This window comes from Cryptomeria japonica, chromosome 8 (assembly GCF_030272615.1).
Source record: "Cryptomeria japonica chromosome 8, Sugi_1.0, whole genome shotgun sequence".
NCBI lineage: Eukaryota > Viridiplantae > Streptophyta > Pinopsida > Cupressales > Cupressaceae > Cryptomeria > Cryptomeria japonica.
The window spans coordinates 502,163,968-502,188,329 of NC_081412.1; the positions used below are offsets into that span (position 1 = coordinate 502,163,968).

At 36.6% G+C, this 24,362-nt stretch overlaps 1 protein-coding gene across 1 annotated transcript in view; it reads right to left on the minus strand.

The window, feature by feature from the left end:
- Window positions 1-482: 482 nt before the first annotated feature.
- Window positions 483-24,362, minus strand: part of LOC131057016 (E3 ubiquitin-protein ligase PRT6) — a 46,934-nt gene continuing 23,054 nt past the window's right edge. The window contains exons 7-18 of the mRNA XM_057991215.2: window positions 22,633-22,827; window positions 21,853-22,517; window positions 21,424-21,475; window positions 20,635-21,262; window positions 20,229-20,437; window positions 19,542-20,080; window positions 19,336-19,443; window positions 19,169-19,235; window positions 18,963-19,040; window positions 9,926-9,994; window positions 9,675-9,779; window positions 483-849 (exon numbers count right to left, since the gene is read on the minus strand). Coding sequence (XP_057847198.2) covers window positions 9,705-9,779; window positions 9,926-9,994; window positions 18,963-19,040; window positions 19,169-19,235; window positions 19,336-19,443; window positions 19,542-20,080; window positions 20,229-20,437; window positions 20,635-21,262; window positions 21,424-21,475; window positions 21,853-22,517; window positions 22,633-22,827 — 2,685 coding nt within the window. The 3' untranslated portion in view covers window positions 483-849; window positions 9,675-9,704. The remainder of the gene's footprint in view (window positions 850-9,674; window positions 9,780-9,925; window positions 9,995-18,962; window positions 19,041-19,168; window positions 19,236-19,335; window positions 19,444-19,541; window positions 20,081-20,228; window positions 20,438-20,634; window positions 21,263-21,423; window positions 21,476-21,852; window positions 22,518-22,632; window positions 22,828-24,362) is intronic.

Below are 24,362 nucleotides of genomic sequence, written 5' to 3' on the forward strand. Positions count from 1 at the left end.
TCATACTTTGAAATAATTATCCACTAGACTTCTTAACTCTCAAAGGAAATTGATATAATAATATCCTTCACTACATTATAGAAACATCATAATTTTAAAAGCAAATATAGAATATTTTGCTCCCAGACATATACTGAATTTTTTTACTTTCCGATTTTGACTATTGTACAATGCACAAGGTAATAGTAATTATCAAAATAAGAAGTGCAAAAGGTATGAACTTCAAAAATATGATTACTCATCCAAGTCATATTTAGATAGGCATATGGTTAGTCTTGGAGGAGGAAATTGATCTCAAAAAGTGATGCAGAATGAATCTCAAATAACAGATCTGTAATCTTTTATGCCAGTAACTTTTTATTTTACAACAAAAATGTATAGACATATCAAAAAGACAAATAGAAGATCTCCTAAATGAATGATGCCAACAATTAATACACATTTATTACGATACAAAAGCAGTTGTCAAGAATCTTCCACGATTGAAACAGATGGGACGTAAAATTATATTCAAGACACTCTTTATATGCTCTGGAAAAAAATCTGTTAGTGCCATTTTCAGCAAAATCAATGTTCTCCAGAAAGTATTCATCTTGCCTATACAAACAAATACAAAGGCCAAAAAGGGAGTGACATAATCAACAAAATATACACTTCTCGGGTTACATACAGATCAGTTTGGTAAAAAGGAAATAAAAAGTAAACTTATATACAGGCAACCAGACAGGGAAGCACTGAAGGCCTCCGGAAGTAAAGAGTGGATGATATCATCTCAATTGTTGAAATGAAATTTTCATTATGGCTTAGCCTTGTTGCAATATACAAAGTTCAGATATCCACAGAGAGAACCTGCAAGAATACGAACATGTCATATAAGGACCACAAATCACCTCCGCAAATCAAACAACACCAAATAAATATGAATGCAGAACATAAAAAAACCAATTTTTAACTTCCACCACAAAAGATGAAACTTTAAGAGTTCAAATAGTAAAACTTTTAACTATCCAAACATTACGTTTATAGACAAAACCACACCTAGTTTCAAATATGTTGAAAAAAAATACATTTATGTACCAAAAACGGGGAAAAAGTCATATGTAAAGTTTATAGCCTTAGCAGAGCAAACAGTATATATAAATATGAGTTCAAATAGTAAGTCTTTAAACTATCCATACATAAAGTTTATAGACAACTGAAAGTATAAATGAATGATTGAGATGCACGAGAGTCATGCAAATACTCCCAACTCCTCTAATCAGTCCTTTTCAGGTCCAGAATATTGACCAAAATCATGTCTTTGAACAGTCTCTGACTACGTTTACAATAGAGATACCAAGCATTCTTATTTATTCCTTCTGTACCAAAATCATATCCTGTAAACAACCAGGAAACAGGTTGACACTGCAAAGCAGACACTTAGGAAACAGGTTGACACTGCAAAGCACATTTTTTGTTATTAAATTTACAAGCCAGATCCCCCCAGTTTATTATCTGTCAGTAATTACCCTAAACATAGATGAACTACTCGCCACTCGGCAAAACTCGCCAAGGCCTGAAAAAAAAACTCTGGCAAAAAATTCGTCAACTTAAAACCACGCTTAAATTTAATTAAAAATGCATTTTTTTTGCAAAATTTAATGAAAAGATGCATCCAATGAGTCAATAAATGAGAACACAAAAGAAACAAGCTGAGTCTAGATATATTTAAACGCAAAGTGGGTACAAAATCACATCCTAATGAGAAATGCTAATGGCTAGAAGCAAAATAGTAAATAGTTTTTGTAGAACTAAAAGTAAATACATCAATACAATTACATCTTCCTCTTCCCAGCTCTAGTAAAAACTAGGGGAGAGGTAGAACTAAAGGGTCTAGTCCTAGAAGTCTATTCTGGGCATGCCGCGCGACTGTGCCTCCTCGGTCGGTATGACTGGCTCGGGTTGTGGCTTGTCCTCCATCCTGGATGTAGCTCTGCCTCCAGCTGCACCTGGCACTGGCAATGACTCATCCTCCTCAATTGCATCTAGTGTGAAACCAAATCCACCCCCTTCCTCTTCTGTAACTTGCCTCTACAAATCATTGATGTCATCCTCTGTAAACAATGAGGCTGCTCCTACGCTGTCCAATCACTGTAAGGATCTATATCATCCAAATCAATTGAACCAATTGGTGCTTCCTCTACCTTCCTTATGCGCAACCAAAGATGATATTGCACAAAGACAAGGTCATTAAGGCATTTTTGGGCTAACTTGCTCCTCTTCTTCATGTGCATGGCCTTAAAAAAGCTCCAATTGCGCTCACAACTGGATGAATTACAAGACTGACATAAGATTCTGAGAGCAAAATTTTTGAGATTTGGGGTATTTCCACCCCAACTTTGCCACCAAGCATCTGCAAAATAAAATTAGGTTGAGGGTAGCACCCCTCGCAAGGCTCTGAGGATGAGAAAAAGAGGGGTAGAGAGATAGGTCTAGATCTTGGGGGAGAGAGGAGAGAGTGAGATGGAGAGTGGTAGAGAGGGGGATAGAGGAAGAGTGATAGGGAGATAGATAGGTCTAAAATTCAGGACAGATAAAGTGAGTGAGATAGAGAGAGCGAGAGAATGCTAATAGGAGTCTGTTGATTACTGAAATTTGACTGAGTGAAAAAATTTAAAAGATCTTCTAAAACCTTGGATTTGCATTATAACTCCTAGAGATCTGAAACCACTCTCAAACATCCTGTCAATATATACATGAAATATAACTTATAAACTCTCAAACATCCTGTCAATATATACATGAAATATAACTTAAATTATAAGAAAATTGACAAGATGTTTGAGAGTGGTTTCATATCTCTAGGAGTTATAATGCAAATTCTAGGTTTTAGAAGATCTTTTAAATTTTCAGACTCAGTCAAATTTCAATAATCAACAGGCTCCTATTAGCATTCTCTCGCTCTCTCTATCTCACTCACTTTATCTGTCCCGAATTTTAGACCTATCTATCTCTCTGTCACTCTTCCTCTACCACTCTCCATCTTACTCTCTCCTCTCTCCTCTCTCCCCCAAGATCTAGACCTATCTCTCTACCCCTCTCTTTCTCACCCTCAGACCCCGCAAGGGGTGCTACCCTCAACCTGATTTTATTTTGCAGATGCTTGGTGGCAAAGTTGAGGTGGAAATACCCCAAATCTCAAAAATTTTGCCCTCAGAATCTTATGTCAGCCTTGTAATTCATCCAGTTGTGAGCGCAATTGGAGCTTGTTTAAGGCCATCCACACGAAGAAGAGGAGCAAGTTATATTTTGATGAAGAGAATGAGACTGACTTGAAAAAAAAAAATAGATAATTTTTTACATGTTGGAGCTTGTTTAAGGCCATCCACACGAAGAAGAGGAGCAAGTTATATTTTGATGAAGAGAATGAGACTGATTTGAAAAAAAAAAAAAGATAATTTTTTACATGTTTGGGCCTTTTTTTTTAATGCAGCCGAGTTTTTCCTAGAAACTCAATGAGTTTTTGTGAAAAAGTTGGCCAAAAACTAGGCGAGTTTCTTCTACGAGTTAAAGTCGTAAATACTCGCCAAGCAAAAAAACTCACGAGATTTTGAAAACTCGCCATGTTTTCGCCGAGTAGTCCATCTATGACCCTAAAAGTGATATTATTTAATTTATGGAAGAGAAAGCTGCTCCGTAAAGAAAAAGGCAAGAACAAAGAAACTATTGAAAATTGTGAAGAAAATTAAAGCAAGCAAACAAAAAAGAGAAACTTTGGGTTAGTTCTTTGAAAAGAGTCTTTTACAAACTTTGTTTTAATTTACACTGGAATGATTGCAGGTGTCCACACAACTAGTATTAAACATAGATGAATAACTCATTGAGAACTCAAGTCATCCTACTAAAAGAGCTACTTGTAGTTTTACTTATGCCACATCCTAGCAAGACAACAACATAGATCCACAGCAAGTACTCTTAAACAAACTACTCACAATTTAACTTGCATGGCATCCTAGTGGGACTGCAACAAACTCAACATATGCAGCACTCAAGTAAAATAACACAAAATATATAACCGAATCCAAATAGGACCATCATATCCGCACATCAGCCAATGCGAAGCCACCAAACAATTGGGACACGATCAAGAAGCACCTTCAGCACGTTAGAAATCATTTCCATAAGCCGGACCAAAATCACTTGACCAAATCATCAAGTATTTCCAACCGGTAAAGCTAACCAGTACCAAGAAATATCAACTGGGAACATAAGCGATAGCTTCCGGAGCACCAAATCATGAACCAACTGAATATGACAAGCATGTGACCAACCTAAATAACCATCCAAAACCGAATCCAAAGATCTGATCATACCGGATCACAATCATAGCCAAAACCAAGACAAACACCAAATCTAACCGAGATAGCAGAACCATATCCAACTAGGATACAGTGTTGACATCAATGACAACACTTGACCAAATCCAGCATATTGCTAACAACACAACAGTAGTTAGACGAACTTCCTGAGATTATGTCTTAAGATATATCAGATCCTCTATGCCATTGATGACTACATATACTCCCTTTTCCAAATCTGCTGATAACATATATATGTGTATGCTGCTTATACTCAGAATTCTGCATTTTAGGATGGCACCCCATATCCTCCTTTCTGCCCTTTTGTCTGCTCTAAAAAATGGAATCCCCTTCCACTCCCCTTCTTAAATGAAACCTTGTCCCCCTTATAACTTCCAATGTGAGAGAGAGTCACACCCCTTCATTAGGCCTTCCCTCTGCAAGGGTCGCAAGCTTTCACAATGACCACCCTTTTGAAAGATCACAACCTTTCATTATTTCTGTCCTTAAAAGTCACTTCCTTATTTTCTGCCCATTCCTTTCTTCTTCCACTAAACCTTCCTTGATTCCCATGCTCCATTCCTTCTTCCTTTTCTCCATATCCCCCCTATCCACATTAATTGCTTACTCCTTTTATACCCTCATATCTCATTGAGGAGACACATCTCTTTGGAAAGAGATATCCCTTTGAAAAGTCATGTCCCCTCATTGCTGTCTTACTATTTTACTTAGATCTGCACTTCTGATTGTAGATTAAAATTGTTCTTTCAAATGAAGTTATCTTCTCCCTTTTATACCTCGTGTTTGAGGAGGTCACAACTTTTCATTTCATGCCTTTTGACCATTCATTAAAATTAACTAAGTTTTATTTAGTTTAATTTTATTCTTTTGTGTTAATTTTAATTTTATTTATGTTCTTTATTTTTATTATGAATATTTATTATTAAATCCTGTTTCAAAATGGGGACATGACATTGATTGAATTAACAACTTATGTTTACGGACTAAAGCACTCTTTGATTGCCTTGAGTACCACCTTGCACATTATGTTGGCCATGACATCAAATTGTATCCATAATGCTAAGTTAGAGATAGAAAAGGAGATGAAAAAAGCTTTTGCATTAATGGACCAAAAGATATCAGAGAGAATGAGTACAAATATAACCTTAGCAGCAATCATGAATCCAACAAATCATGGGACAGAGATTGTGTGCTTCTGTCATGGTCGTGGATTCACAACAAACCCACTTCATCTAGCTCGTGCAGAGTCTATTTACAGGGCTTTCCTGTTCCTTGAATGCCTGGGTCACACCTTTGCTTGGATCACAGCCTTCACTTGAAGATATGGTATGGAACAAGAAGAAGCATGAGGTAAAGTGCTAGCAGGTTTCATGTCTCTCATGATCAAGTGAGGCTAGAGATAGCAAGCAATTATACCATCTCAACAAGGTACCATTAGAATCTTTGAAAGGGAGCCTATTTCCCAATTCTTGTGGATCCTACACAATTCTGGCATGAACAAGGGGTGCTGAGAGGTGCTGGAGAAGTAGCAGAAGAGGTGGTAGAGTAGTGGGGTTATTGTTTTTTGTTGGTTGTCCTTTTTGTTGTTTGTAACTAGGTAAGATGGGTTCGGATTGCCTTAAGGCAACATCCGAACCCATATAGGACTGGGTCCTATCCTAAAGGGGTAACGTGCCCCCAAGTTAAGCTCAGCCCCATACCCTCACGCCACCCTAAAATACACCACGCCTCAATAAATAAATTGGCGCCAAAAGGAGGAAGGCCGACTTGGATTTAATAAAGGTTAAAGACTCATATAAATAAAGATCAAATGCAAACTCAAAGAAATTAATCATTTTCCTCATGCAATCAGCGAATTAGCTCTGCTAATAGAAGTGCGAATTTATCCAAGGATTGTGCGAATTTGTCAAGGATTGTGCGAACTTGTCCAAGAGGATATAGGCCTCTTTTGGTACAGACTTGAAGTGCTTAGAAGTGCAGATCTGACATGCAAAAGGGATCAGATCTGGAGAAGCAAGCTAAGTATTGTATTTGTGCAATTAAGAGAGAATATATAATCTAACCTGTGGGTCTTTAATGCTGGGTTTTTTCCTCCTTGGAGGTTTTCCCAGGGTATTTGTGTTTGTCTCTTGTTTACTTGTTTCATTTCTGAGTTTACTGAATTATGGTTTACTAAAATATTACAAATCTGATTAACAAACTAGGGCATAATTAAAAGACATAAATCTGATTACTGATCTAGGGCACAAAATTAACACTCTTTAGATATGTATTTTCGTATATAATGATTATTTAATGGCTTTAGTTTTATCTGGTCAAATCATAATTGTAATTGTTTTATTCTCAAGGGCAGGGACTCGATGGAAACCCCACTAATGACTAAATACTCTAAAAAATGAAAAATGAAATAAAAGAAAACTTAAATATTAGTTACACTATGCAATTTTATGCCATGTACTAAAGAGTTTAAATAAAGAAAGAGGTGAAACACACATATCTAAGACAAAAAGACAACGTGCAATGAGTACTACTAATTAGTAAATTACTTATATTTTGTCCAATAATGCATGGAAAGTTTTGCAGGCAACATATGAAGTACAGGGAGGATAAGAAGATCCACAGCTGCAGAAATAAAATTATGGTATCCATGCGCAGAAACAAAGTATATCACATATCTAAGGCAAAAGGATAATGTGCAGTAAATACTATAAATTACTATTGTTTTGTTGGATAATATGTGGGAAGTTTTGCAGGCAAGATATGAAAAGTGTGGAACAAGGAGATACAAACCAGCAAAAGTAAAAGTATGATATCTGTGTGGAAAATAAATATATATATATTATATACATGAACAAACTAAATTAAATTAAATGTTAGTTACCTTTTGGAATTTTACGCCATGTATATAAAAAGTAAAGATAAAATAAGAGGTGAAATACACATATCTAAGACAAAAGGGTAATGTGCAATGAATACTATTAATTACTTTTGTTTTGTAGGCAACATAAGGAATGCAGGAGCAACATCTGCATCCGCAAAAACAAAATAACGGTGGCTATACCAGAAAAGACAAGTAGCAAATAAATTTTTGAAGGCAGAGGAAGAAAAAAGTCTGGTCAAAGAATATAAGTGTGGTAATAAAAATGCAGGGAACCAATTCAAAGAAGTTCATGTGAGATAATGAAGGAGCAAAAAATAAGGCCTATAGTAGATTAATAAAATGCAGGCACAGTATAAACATGTGTCTATACCAGAAAAGAAAAGTATTGAACAATTTTGTGAACGCAGAGGGAGGAAAAGTCTGGTCAAAAAATAAAAAAGCGGCAATAAAAAATGCAGGGAATAATGAAGGAGCAGAAAATAAGCCCTGCAGTAGATGAATAAAATGCAGGCACAGTCAAAGTATAACCTGCACGGATAGGTGAAAGGACACAGGTATAATGCATCAATAAATTATAAAATCAACTTCACAAATATGTACAGAACAAGTAGCATGCCATAGAGAAGATAATGATTGGAAGAAGTAATGTGAAAGATAAGTTTCAGCACCATAACAAAAATTCAGATACATGCAGAACATGCAGCAATAGAAATACAAAATATGCAGGCAGATAAAATTTATGAAGAAGCAAATGACACAAGCACAACGAATGAATAAAATGTGAGTGATCTGAGTGCAGAATGCGGGAACTCAAAACAGTTCAGCGTGCATTGTAAATAATGCATTCATAAATGTGAAGTCAAAGCAAAGTCAAAAAACAAAAAGGATGGAAAGATGAGATGAAATATAGGGGTTTTATAATTCATATGTTCAAAAACGAAGAGGAATTCTAGATGAAGTGCTAGATGAAGAAGTCAGAAAAGGACAGGAAATTGAAAATGTATGAGAAAATAAGAAAACTTCAGGAAAGAACCATTTGCAAGGAAAAAAATCAGAACAGGCACAGGTAAGGACCAAAATTCATGGAAATTTAGTTTGCAGCTGAATGTTGCTGTAAGCAAGTACCAAAGACTTCCAAGGAAGTTACATTAGCAAGGAAAAAAAACAGAACAGGTACAGGTAAGGACCAAAATTCAAGGGAATTTAGTTTTGCAGCTGAATGTTGCTGTAAATAAGGAAGTACCAAAGACTTCCAAGGTTTCGTGTCCAGTAGAGACGAGAAATTTAAGAGAAATCTGCTAATCTAGAAGGAACTACCAGTAATCATATGCATAAAGCCAAAGTTGAGAATTTTGTAACCACATGGGCAAGGAAAACATTTTCCAATAATATTATTTATTAAACTGTGCTGAAATGAGAGAGAACAGTAGAGTGTGCCCAATTCTGTAACAAAATCAGCCATTTTGCATATTGCTATGTTGAGAAATCTTTATATGCTTTTGTTTGTATCACTTCCAAATGATGCTTGTATTGTGGCCAAAAAATACAGAAAATCATTCATTATTTATAATTACCAAAAGATTGCATCAATTGCATACAACAGTTGCACAAGTTCCAATCATCACACAGCCATTTTTTTTATTTATGCAGTTTGAATGGATAGACATAAAATTATTGTGCATACAACTGTTCCCTTCCTCTGTCTTTCTCCAGTTTTCTTTCTCCCTACCCTTCTCACCTTTCAATTCTTTCTTCGTCAATGAAATAGATGGGAACTAGGATTAGTTTATTTCCATTCAAATGCCATTTTGAGCTTCTCATAATATCTTTTGGTTTTATTTTAATTTATGAATATCAAAATGCTGAAACATGTTAGTCAAGTTATTTTCAAGCCTCAGAAGAATTTCAACCTCAACAATACCCGGAAAACCATTCAGTTAAATATTTTTGTTATGTTATAGTGTGACTATAATCACCATATAATAAGCTTTTCAGAGGATACAATATTACAAACCCTATTATGGTTTGTAGTATCTACATTATGTTGCCTAGAGTCTATTTACACCTTTTTTATTGACCAAAATATCTCCATATGAAAAACTTCCTATCATTTAAACATCAAATCTGTGTCCCAAAACTGGTATGTTCACTTGCTTGGAAGTGACTCAAATTGAAATTCTTCTGCAAGCATTTAGCAATGGGTTGAAAAAATGATATAAAATGAAGAAATTAATTAAAATACACCAAATCCTATCATATGAAATCTCCACTCAAGCAGAGTAAGCAAGACTCAGCAAAAGAATTCAAACTATGTAAATGCACTAATTATACATTTAACATCCATGCAACAACAATATAGAATGAATGAGAAAAAATATTTAAATCTCTATCCATATTATATTAAAAAAAAGGAAACTGCAAGATGCATATCCAACCTCTGAAAAATGTGCTAAAACAATTGTGAGCTAAATTAAGAAGAATTGTTCCCTTGTTGTCTGAAGAAGAACGTGCGAACTATGATCAAGCCCGTGAGAAACCACCTGTTTGTGTACAAAAATGAGATTCAAATCACATACAAATGTCGAACATAACATCATTAGAACTACTCCACATAGTTCAATGTTAAAAAGTATGGCACCCACCAATTGAAGAACAAGTTTCTAGTTCAAAAGCGAAGGAACCATACCATCTGTGTAAGAGCTGCATAACGTTCCTTGCTCAGATACAAGGGTTTTCCTCTTTGCATGTCATAGTCCTAAAAATCGAAGTAATGTTACAATTAGTATCTGTGCATTTTTTCAATGCATACAATTCAGAGATATTACATGCAGCTCATTACTCACTGCACATCACAATGAAGAAAAAAAACATGATAAGAAACACATACACAACACTATAAAATGGTCCCTGCATATGTTATTTAATGCTGCCTTTGGCAAGCATTGTGTTTCATCGGAGCCTACAGTTCTGATCACCTAAATTCTTTTATTATGTAATTGAATCTGTCACAGCTATGTCTATTTTGGTTTCTATACCTACATATAAGAAAACTGGGGATTTTTTAAAAAATCACTCTAGCTTGCCTCGGGCCGTTTAAGTGCTGCTCCTACAGCATTTTAAATTACTCTTGGAGGGAAGAGAAGACTGACACTGCAAATAATAGAAACATTATGCCTACCAACAAATAACAAGTCTGTGGGCGCAAAAAAAAAGATTTGCATGAAGAAAATAAGCTACAAAAAGAACAGAGAATACCCATAAATATACCTCTGTCATGATGAAAATCAAACCATATGAGCAAATGGAGAGCCCATTTACCAAAAGTGAACAATGTGGGTATCTCAAGATGGTCTACTACAAAGATAAAACATCTGAAATCTAAACAGAACACTTAAAAATATCCTAAGGAAATGCAATGCATGCGACCAATACAAGGGATCTGCCATTACGAACACAAATGTATCCAATACCGGAGAGATCTGCCAACAGTCTAGGGGCAAAAAAGCGACTTGTTAGCAAAGAGAATAAATTGTGGCCCAAAAGAAAGAGAATCCCATTTAAAGAGGGAAATCTGCTAACACTGTGGCTTCCAATTTCATGGAAAATCAACCTGTGCACATCAAAAGGAAGTCTGCCACCTTTTAAAGACCCAAGGGGTCCACCAAGAAAGAAGAATGCACCATCAAACAGTGACTTTACATCAAAGAACAAGTCTTTCATGATCATCCACCAACTCACAAGAAACCAAAACAAGGGTCCGCAACCAACGAAAGAGGATCCATAAAAAAAGAGCAAACGGATTGAACCACATATGGCAAAACATGTGTGCAACACTATATACATGATGCACAAGCATCTTATTTGCAAAAAATAGAAAAGCTACCAACATCTGAACAAAACCATTAATAGGAAGGGAGAGGTAACTACCTCTTCTACTCAGCAGATGATACAATGTGAGCCTGGAAGCTCCAACAGATGACCAAAAACAGTGCACGAAGAAAAATATTATAACCAAAGACAGTTCATAAAGAAAAACAAGTAGCATTTGAACATCTTTGTTGCTCTATGCTCAACCTATATAGGCCACACCAACTTGGAACTGTCGCATACATTGAGACTTAGTCAAATTGGAAAATGTTAACCAAGAACAGAATGCACCCTCCTTCAACTTCTGTTCACATGAAAGAAAGGTGGAACTTCCTAGAAATGGCTTAAAGTATACAGGGTGTTGGAGTAAATAGTTATTTATCCTATTTTACTGACACTTAAGCTACTTAGGCATCACTATTTAATATTTTGATTTAGGTGAATATCATTTACCTTACATTTTGTAGCTGGATAATTGGTGATAGTTGTCTATACCTACACTCAAATGTGATTGAGATACATGTCCACATCTTGTGTTCTCTCACCTCTCACCTTTTGCTTTATAAGAAAGGCTATTATACATATATCATCTCAAATCAATTCATCTCTTTGCTCGTAGCAATAAAGACAAGGGCAGGTGCAGGTGCAGATCAAGATCAAGACACTGCAGCCTCTCCTCCGATGAAGATGGTCCAGCTGCAAAAGGTATTTTAGTTGTTGAGTTCATTACTGGGGGCTGGGGTTGAAGTGAAACATTTTTTTTCTCTCTGTGAAGGTTATATTGCAGGTCATGTTCCTAGCAATGGAGTTTTACTCCAACATGGTATCAAAGCGGTCCTCCTGCGTCTCCTTCCCCTGAGTTTTTTTCATCAGAGTTTTGAGGTCAAATCCCAGGTGATCTCGATTTGCAATTGGAGACACTCATCATTTGGGGCTTCGTTATTTTTATCAGGCAATTTTATGAGTATAGTATTGGCGATCAGCGTCATTCCACTTGGCACATATTGCATTTTTTTGAAGGCTCGCTGTATATTCTGCTGTTCTTATTGTTGGTGGTGGTGCCAAATGTTTCATTTGAGCCATGTTTTGTTTGAGGCATCATTTTATATCATCGGCATTCTTATTTGCCTAGTTTTGCACCTGCGCATATTATTATCTTGGCCGATTGTTTTGTTGGAGAAATTAACTGGTCATTGCAAAGGTTTTTTTGTTATCCTAACCGAGTATCTATTGTTCTCCAGCATTAGTTGCACCTTCAATTAGGATATTCATTAGTTGATTGTGGCAGGCACTCAATTTTTTTTGTTTGCTGGCTGCTTCTTTTATGACCTCTTTCTATCTCTCATGAGCTCATCTTCACAGGAGCCCTCTCAAAGGCATAGACTTGTTCATAAGTGTGGACACCAGCAACGATTTGTTCTCCCTGCAAGGAATTCGGCATTTCTTTTTCATCATACCATAAATTGGCGATTATATAGAATCCCACTTTATACTATTATAAAGTCTCTTCAAATATTTATCCAGTTAGGGATTTTTGATTTCACAGAGGAAGCCCGCGGGTGAACCCAGCCAAAGGGGGCAGCGAGCATATTGGGACTTGTTTATCCCACATTGGGCCCATGCAGGTTAATTTGAGGCTTTAAATAGCCCATTTTACATCCTCTTCATTGTGAGCTTAGGTCCACGTAGGTAGTTGGCTCTCCTTGCACGCTCGAACCTATGGAGTGGTTGACTGTGTTTGGAGCGCTTGACTTTGGTGACAACACAGCTATGGTTTGATCCGCTCACTTGGCTTGTTGACTCGTTGACTAGTGTCTGACTCAGAGATGACATGGCGTGGGAACCCGCCACACATTTCACCTCTCAACCCTTAGGGGCTTGTCTTTTGCCGCCAAAATTGCTCTTTATGGTCATATGGTGAACCAGGGGCTTTTATGGATTCCGAAAGTGCCTATTGTGGGCCTTTTTTTCATATTTGCATGAATTTTGCAAATAGATGCCGATTTTTGCAATCCAGATATGAATGGAAAGCTTCGTCAACTTTGTGATAGACAAGGTATTTTTCAATTATTTAACTATTTGGTGTTGAATTTTGTCCGTTGAAGTTAGATCTTGGTTTTGCACAATTTCATTTTGTTGATCTCTACTCATGAGGTGAGAAGTGTATCATTGTTGTAATCATAGGTTATGCAACACATCCTTCTGTTATGCAACACATGTTAGATGGCTTAATCTCTTGCCTCATCTTTATGGACTCATTTTTAAGCCAAAAACCAAATGGATGCAATCAGTTTGGGGTAATAAGAATGATCGTAACATAGGGTTGATTTGTTATAGTATCACTAAAAGCTTCAGTTATGACATTTACCCCAAGTTTAAAGGTATTTAGTGCCCACACACAATTTGGATCAGTATTTGGGAGATCCACGTGTTCCTCTATTTTCAAATGATCCTACTTCAAATTGCCTTCTTCCACTTGATGATGTTGACAATATTCCCCTTAATGATGATACCTTAGAGGCGTTTGAATATGAAGCAGACTTGAGCATTATGATGATTTAGAGGCTCCTCTTGAACCTCCTACTTCTCTAGTTGAGGTCACACATTCATCTTTTGTTGATGATTCAAGTGAGTCATTGCAAGACGTATCTATTTGTCTTCCTAATTGGGATTCCTAATTGATAGGGATTAGCTCATTATTTGTGAGACTCACATTTCAGATTTGAGAGACCAATTTGAGGGTTTATCTCTCCTCTCACATTCATGAGTCTCCTCCTTCACTTGATTTGTGACATTTCATGGCCCAATTTGATCGTGCTTATGTGATGGCTTCTTTAAGGTTGCAGACTCCTATTTATTTTTTAGAGGCATCTCGCCTATTTAATGATAGTCGTGGCACCAATGGCGTAACTTCATCTTTATCTTTGGAGCTTATCCAAAATCAGTTTCCATTTGTTCCTTGCTTGTCACCTTCTATCATGATTGGGTGTGTACCCGATTGGTTTGTAACATCTACATCATCCAAGGACTTGACAACATATGAGCAGATTTTAGAGACATCATAATCTTCATACATTTAGAGCCAACTTCCTACCAATTCCTATCTAGAATTGGAAGCATTCCTATATTTACACTTGGTTTATCTACTTCCTATAGGAAGTAATGTTGTTTTTAGGCATTGGACTATGTTTTGTCTTCACGCACTCACCATTTCTACAAGACATTATCCATCGGACCATGTTTTGTCTTCCAACACTCGCCATTTCTGTAGGCATTGGACTATGTTTTCTCTTCAAGCACTCGCCATTTCTTTCCTTGCTATAGGAGGTCATTGCTTGTATATACATGATGTACACAGTCCTTGGGGGTGTGATTGAGTCCTCCATCCATGCATCTTGTTGCTTATCTTTCTCTTGGAGAGGAGTTTTGTCCCATTGGGTTTTCTCCTTTTCTCCACTTTGTGAGAGATTTCGTTGCATCGCATTGTACATGGGTACTCAGGACTCATATTGCATAATAATCTTCTCCCTAAGTTGCACTTGGGGGTGTTGGAGTAAATAGTGATTTATCCTATTTTACTCATGCTTAAGTTTACTTAGACATCATTATTTAATATTTTGCATTTTGGTGAATATCATTTACCTTGCATTTTGTAGCCAGATAGTTGGCGATAGTTATCTCTACCTACCCTCACATGTAATTGAGACAAATGTCTACATCTTGTGTTCTTTCACCTCTCGCCTTTTTCTTTATAAGCAAGGCTACTATACATATTATATCATCTCAAATAAATTCATCTCTTTGGTGAAATATTTGTTTCTCTGGGAAGATTATATTGCAAGTTGTGTTCTTGGCAATGGAGTTTTACTCCACAAGGGTCCTCAAACCTGTCAAAATCCTCACCAGCAACATGGTTACACAAGATCACATGCTTTTTCAAAGATATTGGCCCGAAATCTCCAACATCTTCAAAGATATTGGCCCAGAATCTCCAACATCTTCAAAGTTGTAGCATCCAAGAAAGGGGAAGAATTTCTATATAGAATCAATTGATGATGAAGTTGCAAATCCACTAAAGATGTCTTTCTTAAAATCAGGATCCACTGCATACATGATTTGTTGATAAAGCATGGAATAATCAGTAGAAAATTCTTCTACAAGAGGTGCACTTGATTGATAATGCACCTCTTGCACCATCTATCCATTTCCACTTTGTAGCTTTTTTTCTGGTGATACACCTTATATGCCTCTCTCTTTTTACCTTATCCAAACCAGCTCTTAGTCTTTACTTTTCTACAAGCATAGCCTCCTTTTTCTGTTCCAATGCATCTCTCAGCCTCTGGCTCTCTACAAGCATAGCCTCGCATTTTTGCTTCCCTTCCGTCTCATCCAAGGCATCCGTCATTTTTTGTAATTCTGCAAGTGCATCCTCTTCAAATTGAATATTTATTATTCATTCCAATTCCTGAGATTTTATTATGCATTCTGCTTCTAAATGCCATGCCATTTGTAACACTGCCTACAAATTGCCCACTGAATATTTATTATGAATTCCACTTCCTGAGATTTTCTTATTCATTCTGCTTCTAAATGCCATTTGTGACGCTACCTACAAATTGCCCATTGACAAGATTCAGCCAGACATTCCATTTCACAAACATAGCAGCATTCATAGGGGCACTAACATTATCTATGCAGCTGTTTTATGTGACCACAGCAGCAAGGAACATTTATAGATGATAAGTTGATAACCAATCACTGCTACAATCCACAGATCTGCGAAAACATTGAAAAGAAAGGCAGGAGCTCTTCTGAGATTCAGGGTTCAGTAGGATATTCACCAAGTCAATGAAAATGCTCTAGCAAAGCAAATGATTTTGATTTATTCACTGAAAATCAGTGGCAGTTGTAAAATGTGCTTCAGAAACCAGATTTCTCAAATTTACCACCCAATATTTTGAGATATTGCAAAGTGGTTTGAAGGGTTCCTTCCCAAATGAAAACCCAACAAATAAAAATTCGTGAGAGCTACAGGTATGAAGTCCCACTAGGCATACCAGAAAATTGCCGATGCCCCAAAATTATATGACCAACCACGAGCCAAAAATGCTATTTTGCAGGCATGCAGCTTTGGATGCCTGCATGCACATGTACAAGCAACCTCCAGAAAAGCAATTTTGCAAAGAAACAGGAAATGAGGCAAAGGCTAGGAAAATGTTGATTTGAGGCATGCAGCTTTGGATGCCTGCATGCACATGTGCAATCAACCTCCAAACAAGGGCGGTTCCTATCTAAGCTCAAATTTGCAAAGAAACTAGAAATGAGGTTAGGAAGCATAGAGTGTAGAAAAAGAAATAAAAATGTGGTGACATGCCAATAACTAGTTATTTATCAGCTCTCCCTTCAGCATTGAACTAGCCCATCAAATACAAAAAATAGCATATTTTGTGGCTAGAGCTAGCTCAACATACTTATATGAAATTATTTTGTTCATAGTACTGCAATTAAACATCACTATGGCCTGCATATTTTAGATACTCACAAGTAACTCACTTATCCAAGGACCATAAGCAAGCATACATGAAATTAAATACAAAGGAACCCTTTGGGTGAAGATATGAAAAACAAAGCCCAAACAGCATTTCTATTCATTCAAGAAACAAAACCTAATACTAATAGATAGCCAAAAGAGGAAAAAGAAATATTAATCGTTGATACAATAGAGTTGTTGGGTCTCAAATCCACTGCTCCACTTCCTCTAATAAATCTCACTCACAAGACCAGGGTTGTCATCATGCAAGTGAAATCAGCTCATCAACAGACCATGGAAGGTTTGACAACCAACAATTCAATAGTGGGTTATATCTCCTACACTTTGAGGTCAGCTTAGACTCCGGAGGATATTCCAAAGGGTCCCAAAGATTGTCACTAAACCAAGAACTAACTGCATATAACTCCTATATAGCTGATACCAACATATAACATAACCCACACAATTATATCACTAGGCTATGAATGTACAAAAAACTACTACTACTACTATATTATTGGTTTATGTTTTGATTTAATGATCTAAGATTGGAGTATGATCTCACACCATTGCCCATTGATTGGGTACAAAGTCACAGATATCAGATTAAACAAGAAAGTTGAAATACAAAGACAACAGCTATGCATTCATATACACCAAAATAATGACAACAATGTACAAAACATACTTAATCATCCACAAACGCATTCAATATTACAAAGCTTGCAATATTTAGAATGCTGTTACATTAACCAATTTCATCTTACAATCATACAAGCAAATTTGGCAAGAGGAACCTTAGCTAAGATGTCCCCAGAAGATCTAAGGTGTCCATGGTGACATTCACATACATCATGTCATGTTAAAACAATTTGTATAAACCCTTGGATAAAAGAAAATCTGCACAAAACAGTACTCCGTGGGGACACATCCCTTGACCTAGCACCCTTATCCCCATCCTGATCCTTCACAATCTCCTCCTTTTTCTCTGCTTTCCTTCAACTCCTTCTCCTCCTCCTTTCTCATTCCCTATAGGAGCTACATTAACATTCCAAGTCATAGAATCAATGGTACAATCTATTTTTTAGTTATTTTGTAGATATATTCTTTCTTAGCCACTATTAACAACATTTCCTCCTTAACCTTTGTGGTTGCTTCATTTATAGAAGCTTGAATGGCTATGGGATCTATATCTTCTATTATTGGATCATCTCTAAAAGGAGAATTTCTCTCTGCAACTAGATTCTTTCCTTTGCCTCTTGTTGAAGCTGCTGCGATGATGCTGCCAAAATGACTCCCATGATAACTAACTCAAACTAAAGAAATTTTTACTATGACTTTACTTAAATCTATATCCCACTTGACTGGAAAATTCTCCAAGAAATATGTTCTTTTGAAGCATTAGGAGTAGCTTTGGTGAAAATCCTAATTTTGCAATAACACATTCAAATTGGCTTCACATGACCTCAAATTTGGACTGTACCAGCTTCAATATGTCCTTGATCAACCCTCCAAAATTGGCAAATTAAGATAGATTGGTACTTCAAAATCTGACCTCCAAAATTTGAAAAAAAATTGCCTTATTTCTTACCTTCCAAATGCCAAGATCGTGCTTTGATACCAATGGCCTTGAAATAATTTGCATAAAAGAAGAATATAACAAAAAATATGCTACAAATACTTGACAATAAGAAGCCACTTTGACATGGCAACCTCCACAAGTAAGCCACTTCTAGCTTATGGGTGAAATGAAAATCAACTTAAGGCAACGTGAAGACAAGGCAACTTTTTGCTTTGCTTGGTCAATCATTGATGAATGTTACCTCCTGTAGAGCATGGTATTTGCTTACAATAGGCATTCTGAATCATCTGTGAAAAGGCAAGAATGCAAACTGTTTGGGACTTGGTAATCATCCATACAACAGTCACTTCAATTGCTGAGCCAATTTGACTTTGGTAGCAGCTTTCTATGCTCTCAGTATTTATACAGATGATTGTTTGTTTGATATCAGTTAATGATATTTTCTCTAATGTTGCTGCGCTTAGGGGCCATATATAGATTCCCAAGAATATAATTCAAAAATGAGCCTTGATTTGCAAAACAAGTGTGACATGAACTTCTACCATTTTAAATTCTTTTGAATTATAACTGAGAACATGCACTCACTGTAATGCATGTTAACATGACAAACTTTTTAAATTTTAAACATAATCAATCAGTGATACTGAAAATGACTCATAGGATGATTTGAACAAATAAGAGATCACAAAAGTAAAAACTATATGACAGCACATTTACAATTTATACATAATAACAATTAACTACCTCCTCTCCAAATGCATCCAAGTATGGGGAAGGCCAGGATGCCTGACGTGCAGATCTTTGAAGCAAAATATTTGTTTTCTGGTAAAAGATGAAATCAAACCACTCAGTAAAAACAAAATTGTTTTAGATAAACAAAATGCACTGCTCAGAGATGCAACTAATAATATATCAGCAAACTCCCTAGGGTTTTTGATATAGAGGCATACTCTTATCATCAAGAAAACTCCAATACCAGCACCACAGGTAAACGCATGACGAAGACATTCATTTTTCCTGTATATGGACAATTTTACTCAATATAATTACACAAATTATCAGAAACAATGTCAATATTCACTGAAAAACAAATACACAGCAAGATAAGGTAACTAACTTGCAACATGCACGGCGACTTGGAGCACAACAAAGAGTACCACAGAGTAAGCACAATGCTGGTTGATCAGGCACAGTTTTACACCTACTACAGCACTCTTTTATGTACCTGGAAAGGATTGGTGTCACTATGAGATATAGTTCAGTGTCTTGGAATGGAATCATAATAGAACTCATGAGTTTTCAAATGGCATATCTCTAACTAACCTTTGCAGAAGATCTTGGTAAAGATAAGGCAAACGCATCAGTTCAAATGGGCATGCTGGGAGACTACGCACAACATGCTTATATGACCGAGCTCTTGTTTCCTTAAATAAATGTTGACACCATTTCAAGGCAAGGTCATGGACACTTTTATCATCAAGAATTGTTTCCAGAATTGGAATATGAAACAGATTTTCTAGATGTTGAAGCTCTTCCAATTCTTTTAAAATCTCATCTTTATTTTCCATGTGATCATCACTCCTATGACCTGCCATTTCCTCAAAACCACCAGTCTCAATCAAAAGAGCAGATGAAGAACAGAGCAGTGTAAATAGCAAAGCACATCTCCGTAAGTAGGGTAAAGTCAAACGTCGAATCAGCAATTCTCTTGAAAACGAAAAAAGGTCTGCCTCAGCAGTCTCTGAATATAACTGGCTCAGTGTAGTTCCTGATAATTCTGAAGATATACTTTTGATAAAGGAATGAGAATCAAACTTTGAATCACAATCAGAAAAATTAAATGTTCCAGCATACACAATTGCCTGCAATAAATAAGAACCTGGACATTACTAGTGATGTGATGCATTGATGGAGTTAAGTACAAACAATGGCATTAGTTAGAGTTAAGTACAAACAATGGCATTAGGTAAAAGAAATATACAAATTTCAAATCACATTATCCTGTATTACCTGAACCAAACAGACCAGATAGAAAAGATGCACAAGAGAAATGAACAGTTCATTTTCTATCTGCAATGTAGTAGGGAGGCAAAATAACATCCAAATGAGGGATGAAAAAGGATCATGAATAAGCACAGGATCTGCCATACGCTTCCAAAACTGAATATCTGGAAAATCCTTGCCCTTGTTGATATGCTCAAGAAGTGATAAAATGTTACCTGGTTGACAAAGATGCTGTAAAGGTTACCACTACAATAAATTATATTGTCAAAAATTAGGAATCGTTAACCATAACAATTATAAATTTACGTACTGGTGATTGAATTTACAATTTACTTGTCATCCATGATGGCAAAGGAATATGATTCACATACTTCTGCATGTATAATTAATCTCAGACACATCTAGATTATACCTGTCAAAGAATTTGTAGAGACTGTATCCCTGGAAACACCACAACTAATGGAACCCACAAGAAGTTGCATTCCTCTTGATCTTAATAAAACTGTAAGCCGGTTCTGGCTCTGTGTTGCTTTAGCAACCTGCAGAAGCAATGAAAGCACAGAACCTCTGGAACAGTTAACAACCCTGTGAAGGGCTTCCAAACTACTGCCAGAGCTTCTAGTAATTGTATCTAGCCTTGAAGAACGAGCAGCTAGCTCTGCTGCTAACAAGGAATACCTAAAAACATCCCAGAGAAGTAAACTCTGATTAATCCTTTCAGATGTAGGCTTAGAAATGCTTTTGCCTGGGCAGTATAATGCATAGAGTTTATGTGAGAGAGATTCGATTTCCACAATACGGTTTTGTTGGTGCCGCGAAGCAGCTTTGTGAAATCCTTGTTTGCTAGCCAGTACTTCAGCATTCCGAAGGAGAGTCAAAGCTTGGTGAAGTTGAATGCTTTGTGAGGAAGCAGAAGATCGAGAAGATTCTCCAGAGGAAAATCTACTAGGAATACCAGACATTGCTGCACAGGGGCTCTCACGAAGTACAGGCAAAACAGAATTTGCAAGACGCCGACAGACAGGGCATAGAAATTCACCCTGGCAAGAAAAATTTCATAGAAGCAAGTATGTATTATAATACTTTTATGTCTTTGAGATCATATATAATTTCTCCTACAGAAAACCAAAAAAAGGCTCCAAACAGTGAACATGCTTTAACACCAATTGTAGGATCTATATCTACAAAAGAACATCGTTACCTGACTAGGATCAACAATTTGTACCCCTTCAAATATAATCCTGCTGTTATATCTGTTATTTCAGCCCAAAAAGATGTATCGGTTACTTATAAATATGCCTAAATATTAAAAGAGTGTTCCAATCTATTCCAAAAAGCATTATGGTTGACTATTATGCTTTTGCAAAAACAATAAAATAATAAAATCAAGAAAATTCTGCTCTGTCAACAACAAACATGTCTGCAAAGCTTAGCCTGAGGACAAGCCAGAGTTAAGTCATACAATTGATTAAAGAAACCAAATACAGAGTGTCTTAACAATAACTATTATCTAAAGCAGAGCAAGAAAATAAAAACTTTCTTCTTATCAAAGAATCCATCTACTGATATTTAAGATCAGGATTCAGAAGGCAAACTACTGTAGACCACAAATGTTATAGTAAGAGACTACCTCTGTCGCAATGATGATAAATAGCGATCCAGGCACTCCTGATGTACAGCATGACCACAAGAAGAAACATGGATGCCATCACAACCCCTAGGTCCAAATCCATCAAATATTGATGGTTGGGAAATCAGTGCCAATGATTCCGTACTGGAAAATTCAGACTGATTTTCAGTATCCTTTTGCTGTTTTGACATTTCATTATAAATAGCTGCAACATACTCTGCAAGAACATCTGTTTCTGCATCCTTGCTGCCTGCTGCCATACCTTTTCTAATCAGTGCTAGTGACTCACTCAAACCATTAAGCACAAGATCTGATGCTGCTTCTTTGCAGCTATCACTATCATCTACAATGACAGATTCATCTTCCCTAATATCTGCAGAACCTTGCATGTTTGCATCTGAATCATCTGAAACAATAGCATTTGTAACATTAGGTAGGTGTACTCTTAAAAACTCAAGTAGTCCTTCAGCTTCCAAAGGCCCATTGTGATTCGCATCCAGAAAATTATCAATCCACTGCCAGTCAGCTTCAGCTTCTAGAATTCCAGACTCAAGTGCACTCTCAGAAGCACCTTCTCTTCCACTAGTTTTTAAGTCATCTCCATTCAAATGAGTATTTTCCCATGATGGGGGCCCTTTCTCAGCAAAGGAAAGAAGGCGCGATCTCTGATTTAAACATAAGAATGAGACAAAATTAAACTGCCAAAAACTTAATGAAGACATAACATAGCCACTAATGAAATTTCACAAACTTTAAACCTAATCAAGAAAGATGAGTCACCTGTACTAATGTTAAGAAAGCTGTTGGACTTTTACATCCCAACTCTCGACAAAGAGAACAAACTAATAATTCCGTTCCTTCTAAGTCTTCATCATCTTCCAAAGACAACTTCCCTTGTTCTGAATCTTTTGACTCTACTGTTTCCTTGGAGCCAAGACTCGCTACAAAGCTTGCCTGTGCTGTTTTCATCTTTGCCTGCAAGCAAACCATTTATATAAAATTATAGATACAATCTTATATGGGACAGGCACAAGAGTGCTCACAATTTTAATGGAACATTGAACTCTAAAGCAATAGGATAAAAAGATCTCAATTTGGAGTATTATAAGAGACATAGGAGCGCTGACGATAAATAATCCCATCTACTTTGAAAACATCAGTGTGTTGTTGGCTAGATAGGAACGCACTCAGATTAATGTGTGTGCTGTTTTTGCAAACAAAAAGCTTATAGATTGGTGTTTCATCTGTCATCATGTACTAATCTAAAGTTTGGAAATTAAAAATTATAATAGTCAAACCCAAGTTATGAAGAACATTCTTGAAATAGAAATTGGTTGCAGAAGGTGGAACACCATACATATGCAAGATGGGGCTCTCAAAGGACTAGTTCAACAAAAAATCTGAATGTCACAAGAGTGAATACTCAATACTAACTAGATATCTATTAAATGGAGATGAGAAAAATATTAAATTTCCATTATGAAGCAAGAGAACTATAGCTGCAGCAATACACGTTTTCCTAACAAATTATAACCTTAGTATGTCAAATTATTATGTTTTCTAGCATAAGTAAATCATAGGAAGGTGTTCAAAACCACAAGCAATGTCAAATCTTCAACTGCCTTGACACCATTAACCTAAATTTGTTAAGAGCATTTGCAGGCCTAAGGGTGTGTTACATAGTGAGTTACATCAGTCATGTGATTATATAATCGAAGCTTTTTTGGAGACAACATAAGTTAAGATTCTGTTGGCTGAGGTGATGCTGTGTATGGTTCAGTCTATGCAGGAGGCGGGTTTGATGGATTTGGATTATTTTGGAGATAACAAACCAGTGTCTGACCAGGGTGCAGCTGTGGATGTGGCTCCCAAATAGAGGAACTACAAGCTTTTTGTCTTAACCTGTGGATAGTGTTTAGGCATTTGCTTGTGGCTCCTAAGAAGAGAGTGTTGGAAGTGGCTAGTGTTTAGACTCTACCCTCCTTGGACAGCTTCATTTGGTTCAGCCACAGCAGAGGATGTAAATCATTCATGGTGTTCAGTTTTCCACTTGCTAATTGTGAAGACAAAACTCTGGTCAATGGTTCTTTTGTGGTGCTTGGCACAGACACTGTTTTATGTGTTGGTTTGGCTGCTGATCTGGCCTCCGATGGCCTGGTTGATGGTGGCAGATTTTGGTGGCTAGGGTATGGCACATGATCAGTGATTTTGTTTTTCAAAGGTGATGTCAGTTGGTTTTGGGCTGTGTTTTCTTTGTTACCTGCTCTCTATTCCACTCTATGGGCTGTTTTTAAGCAATGTCTGTGTGAGCATTTCCTCTATCTTGTTGCCCTTGAATGAGAATTTCCAAATGATAATCGATATATTACAAAGGAGCAAAAGACTCCTTAAATAAGAGATAACAAACGATCTTTCATAACAGAAACGATTGACAACAAAGAAAGGCAAACTAACAGAAAGAAACAAAGAAAGTTTCTAAAAACTAACTAAATGACTTAAATGACCATTAT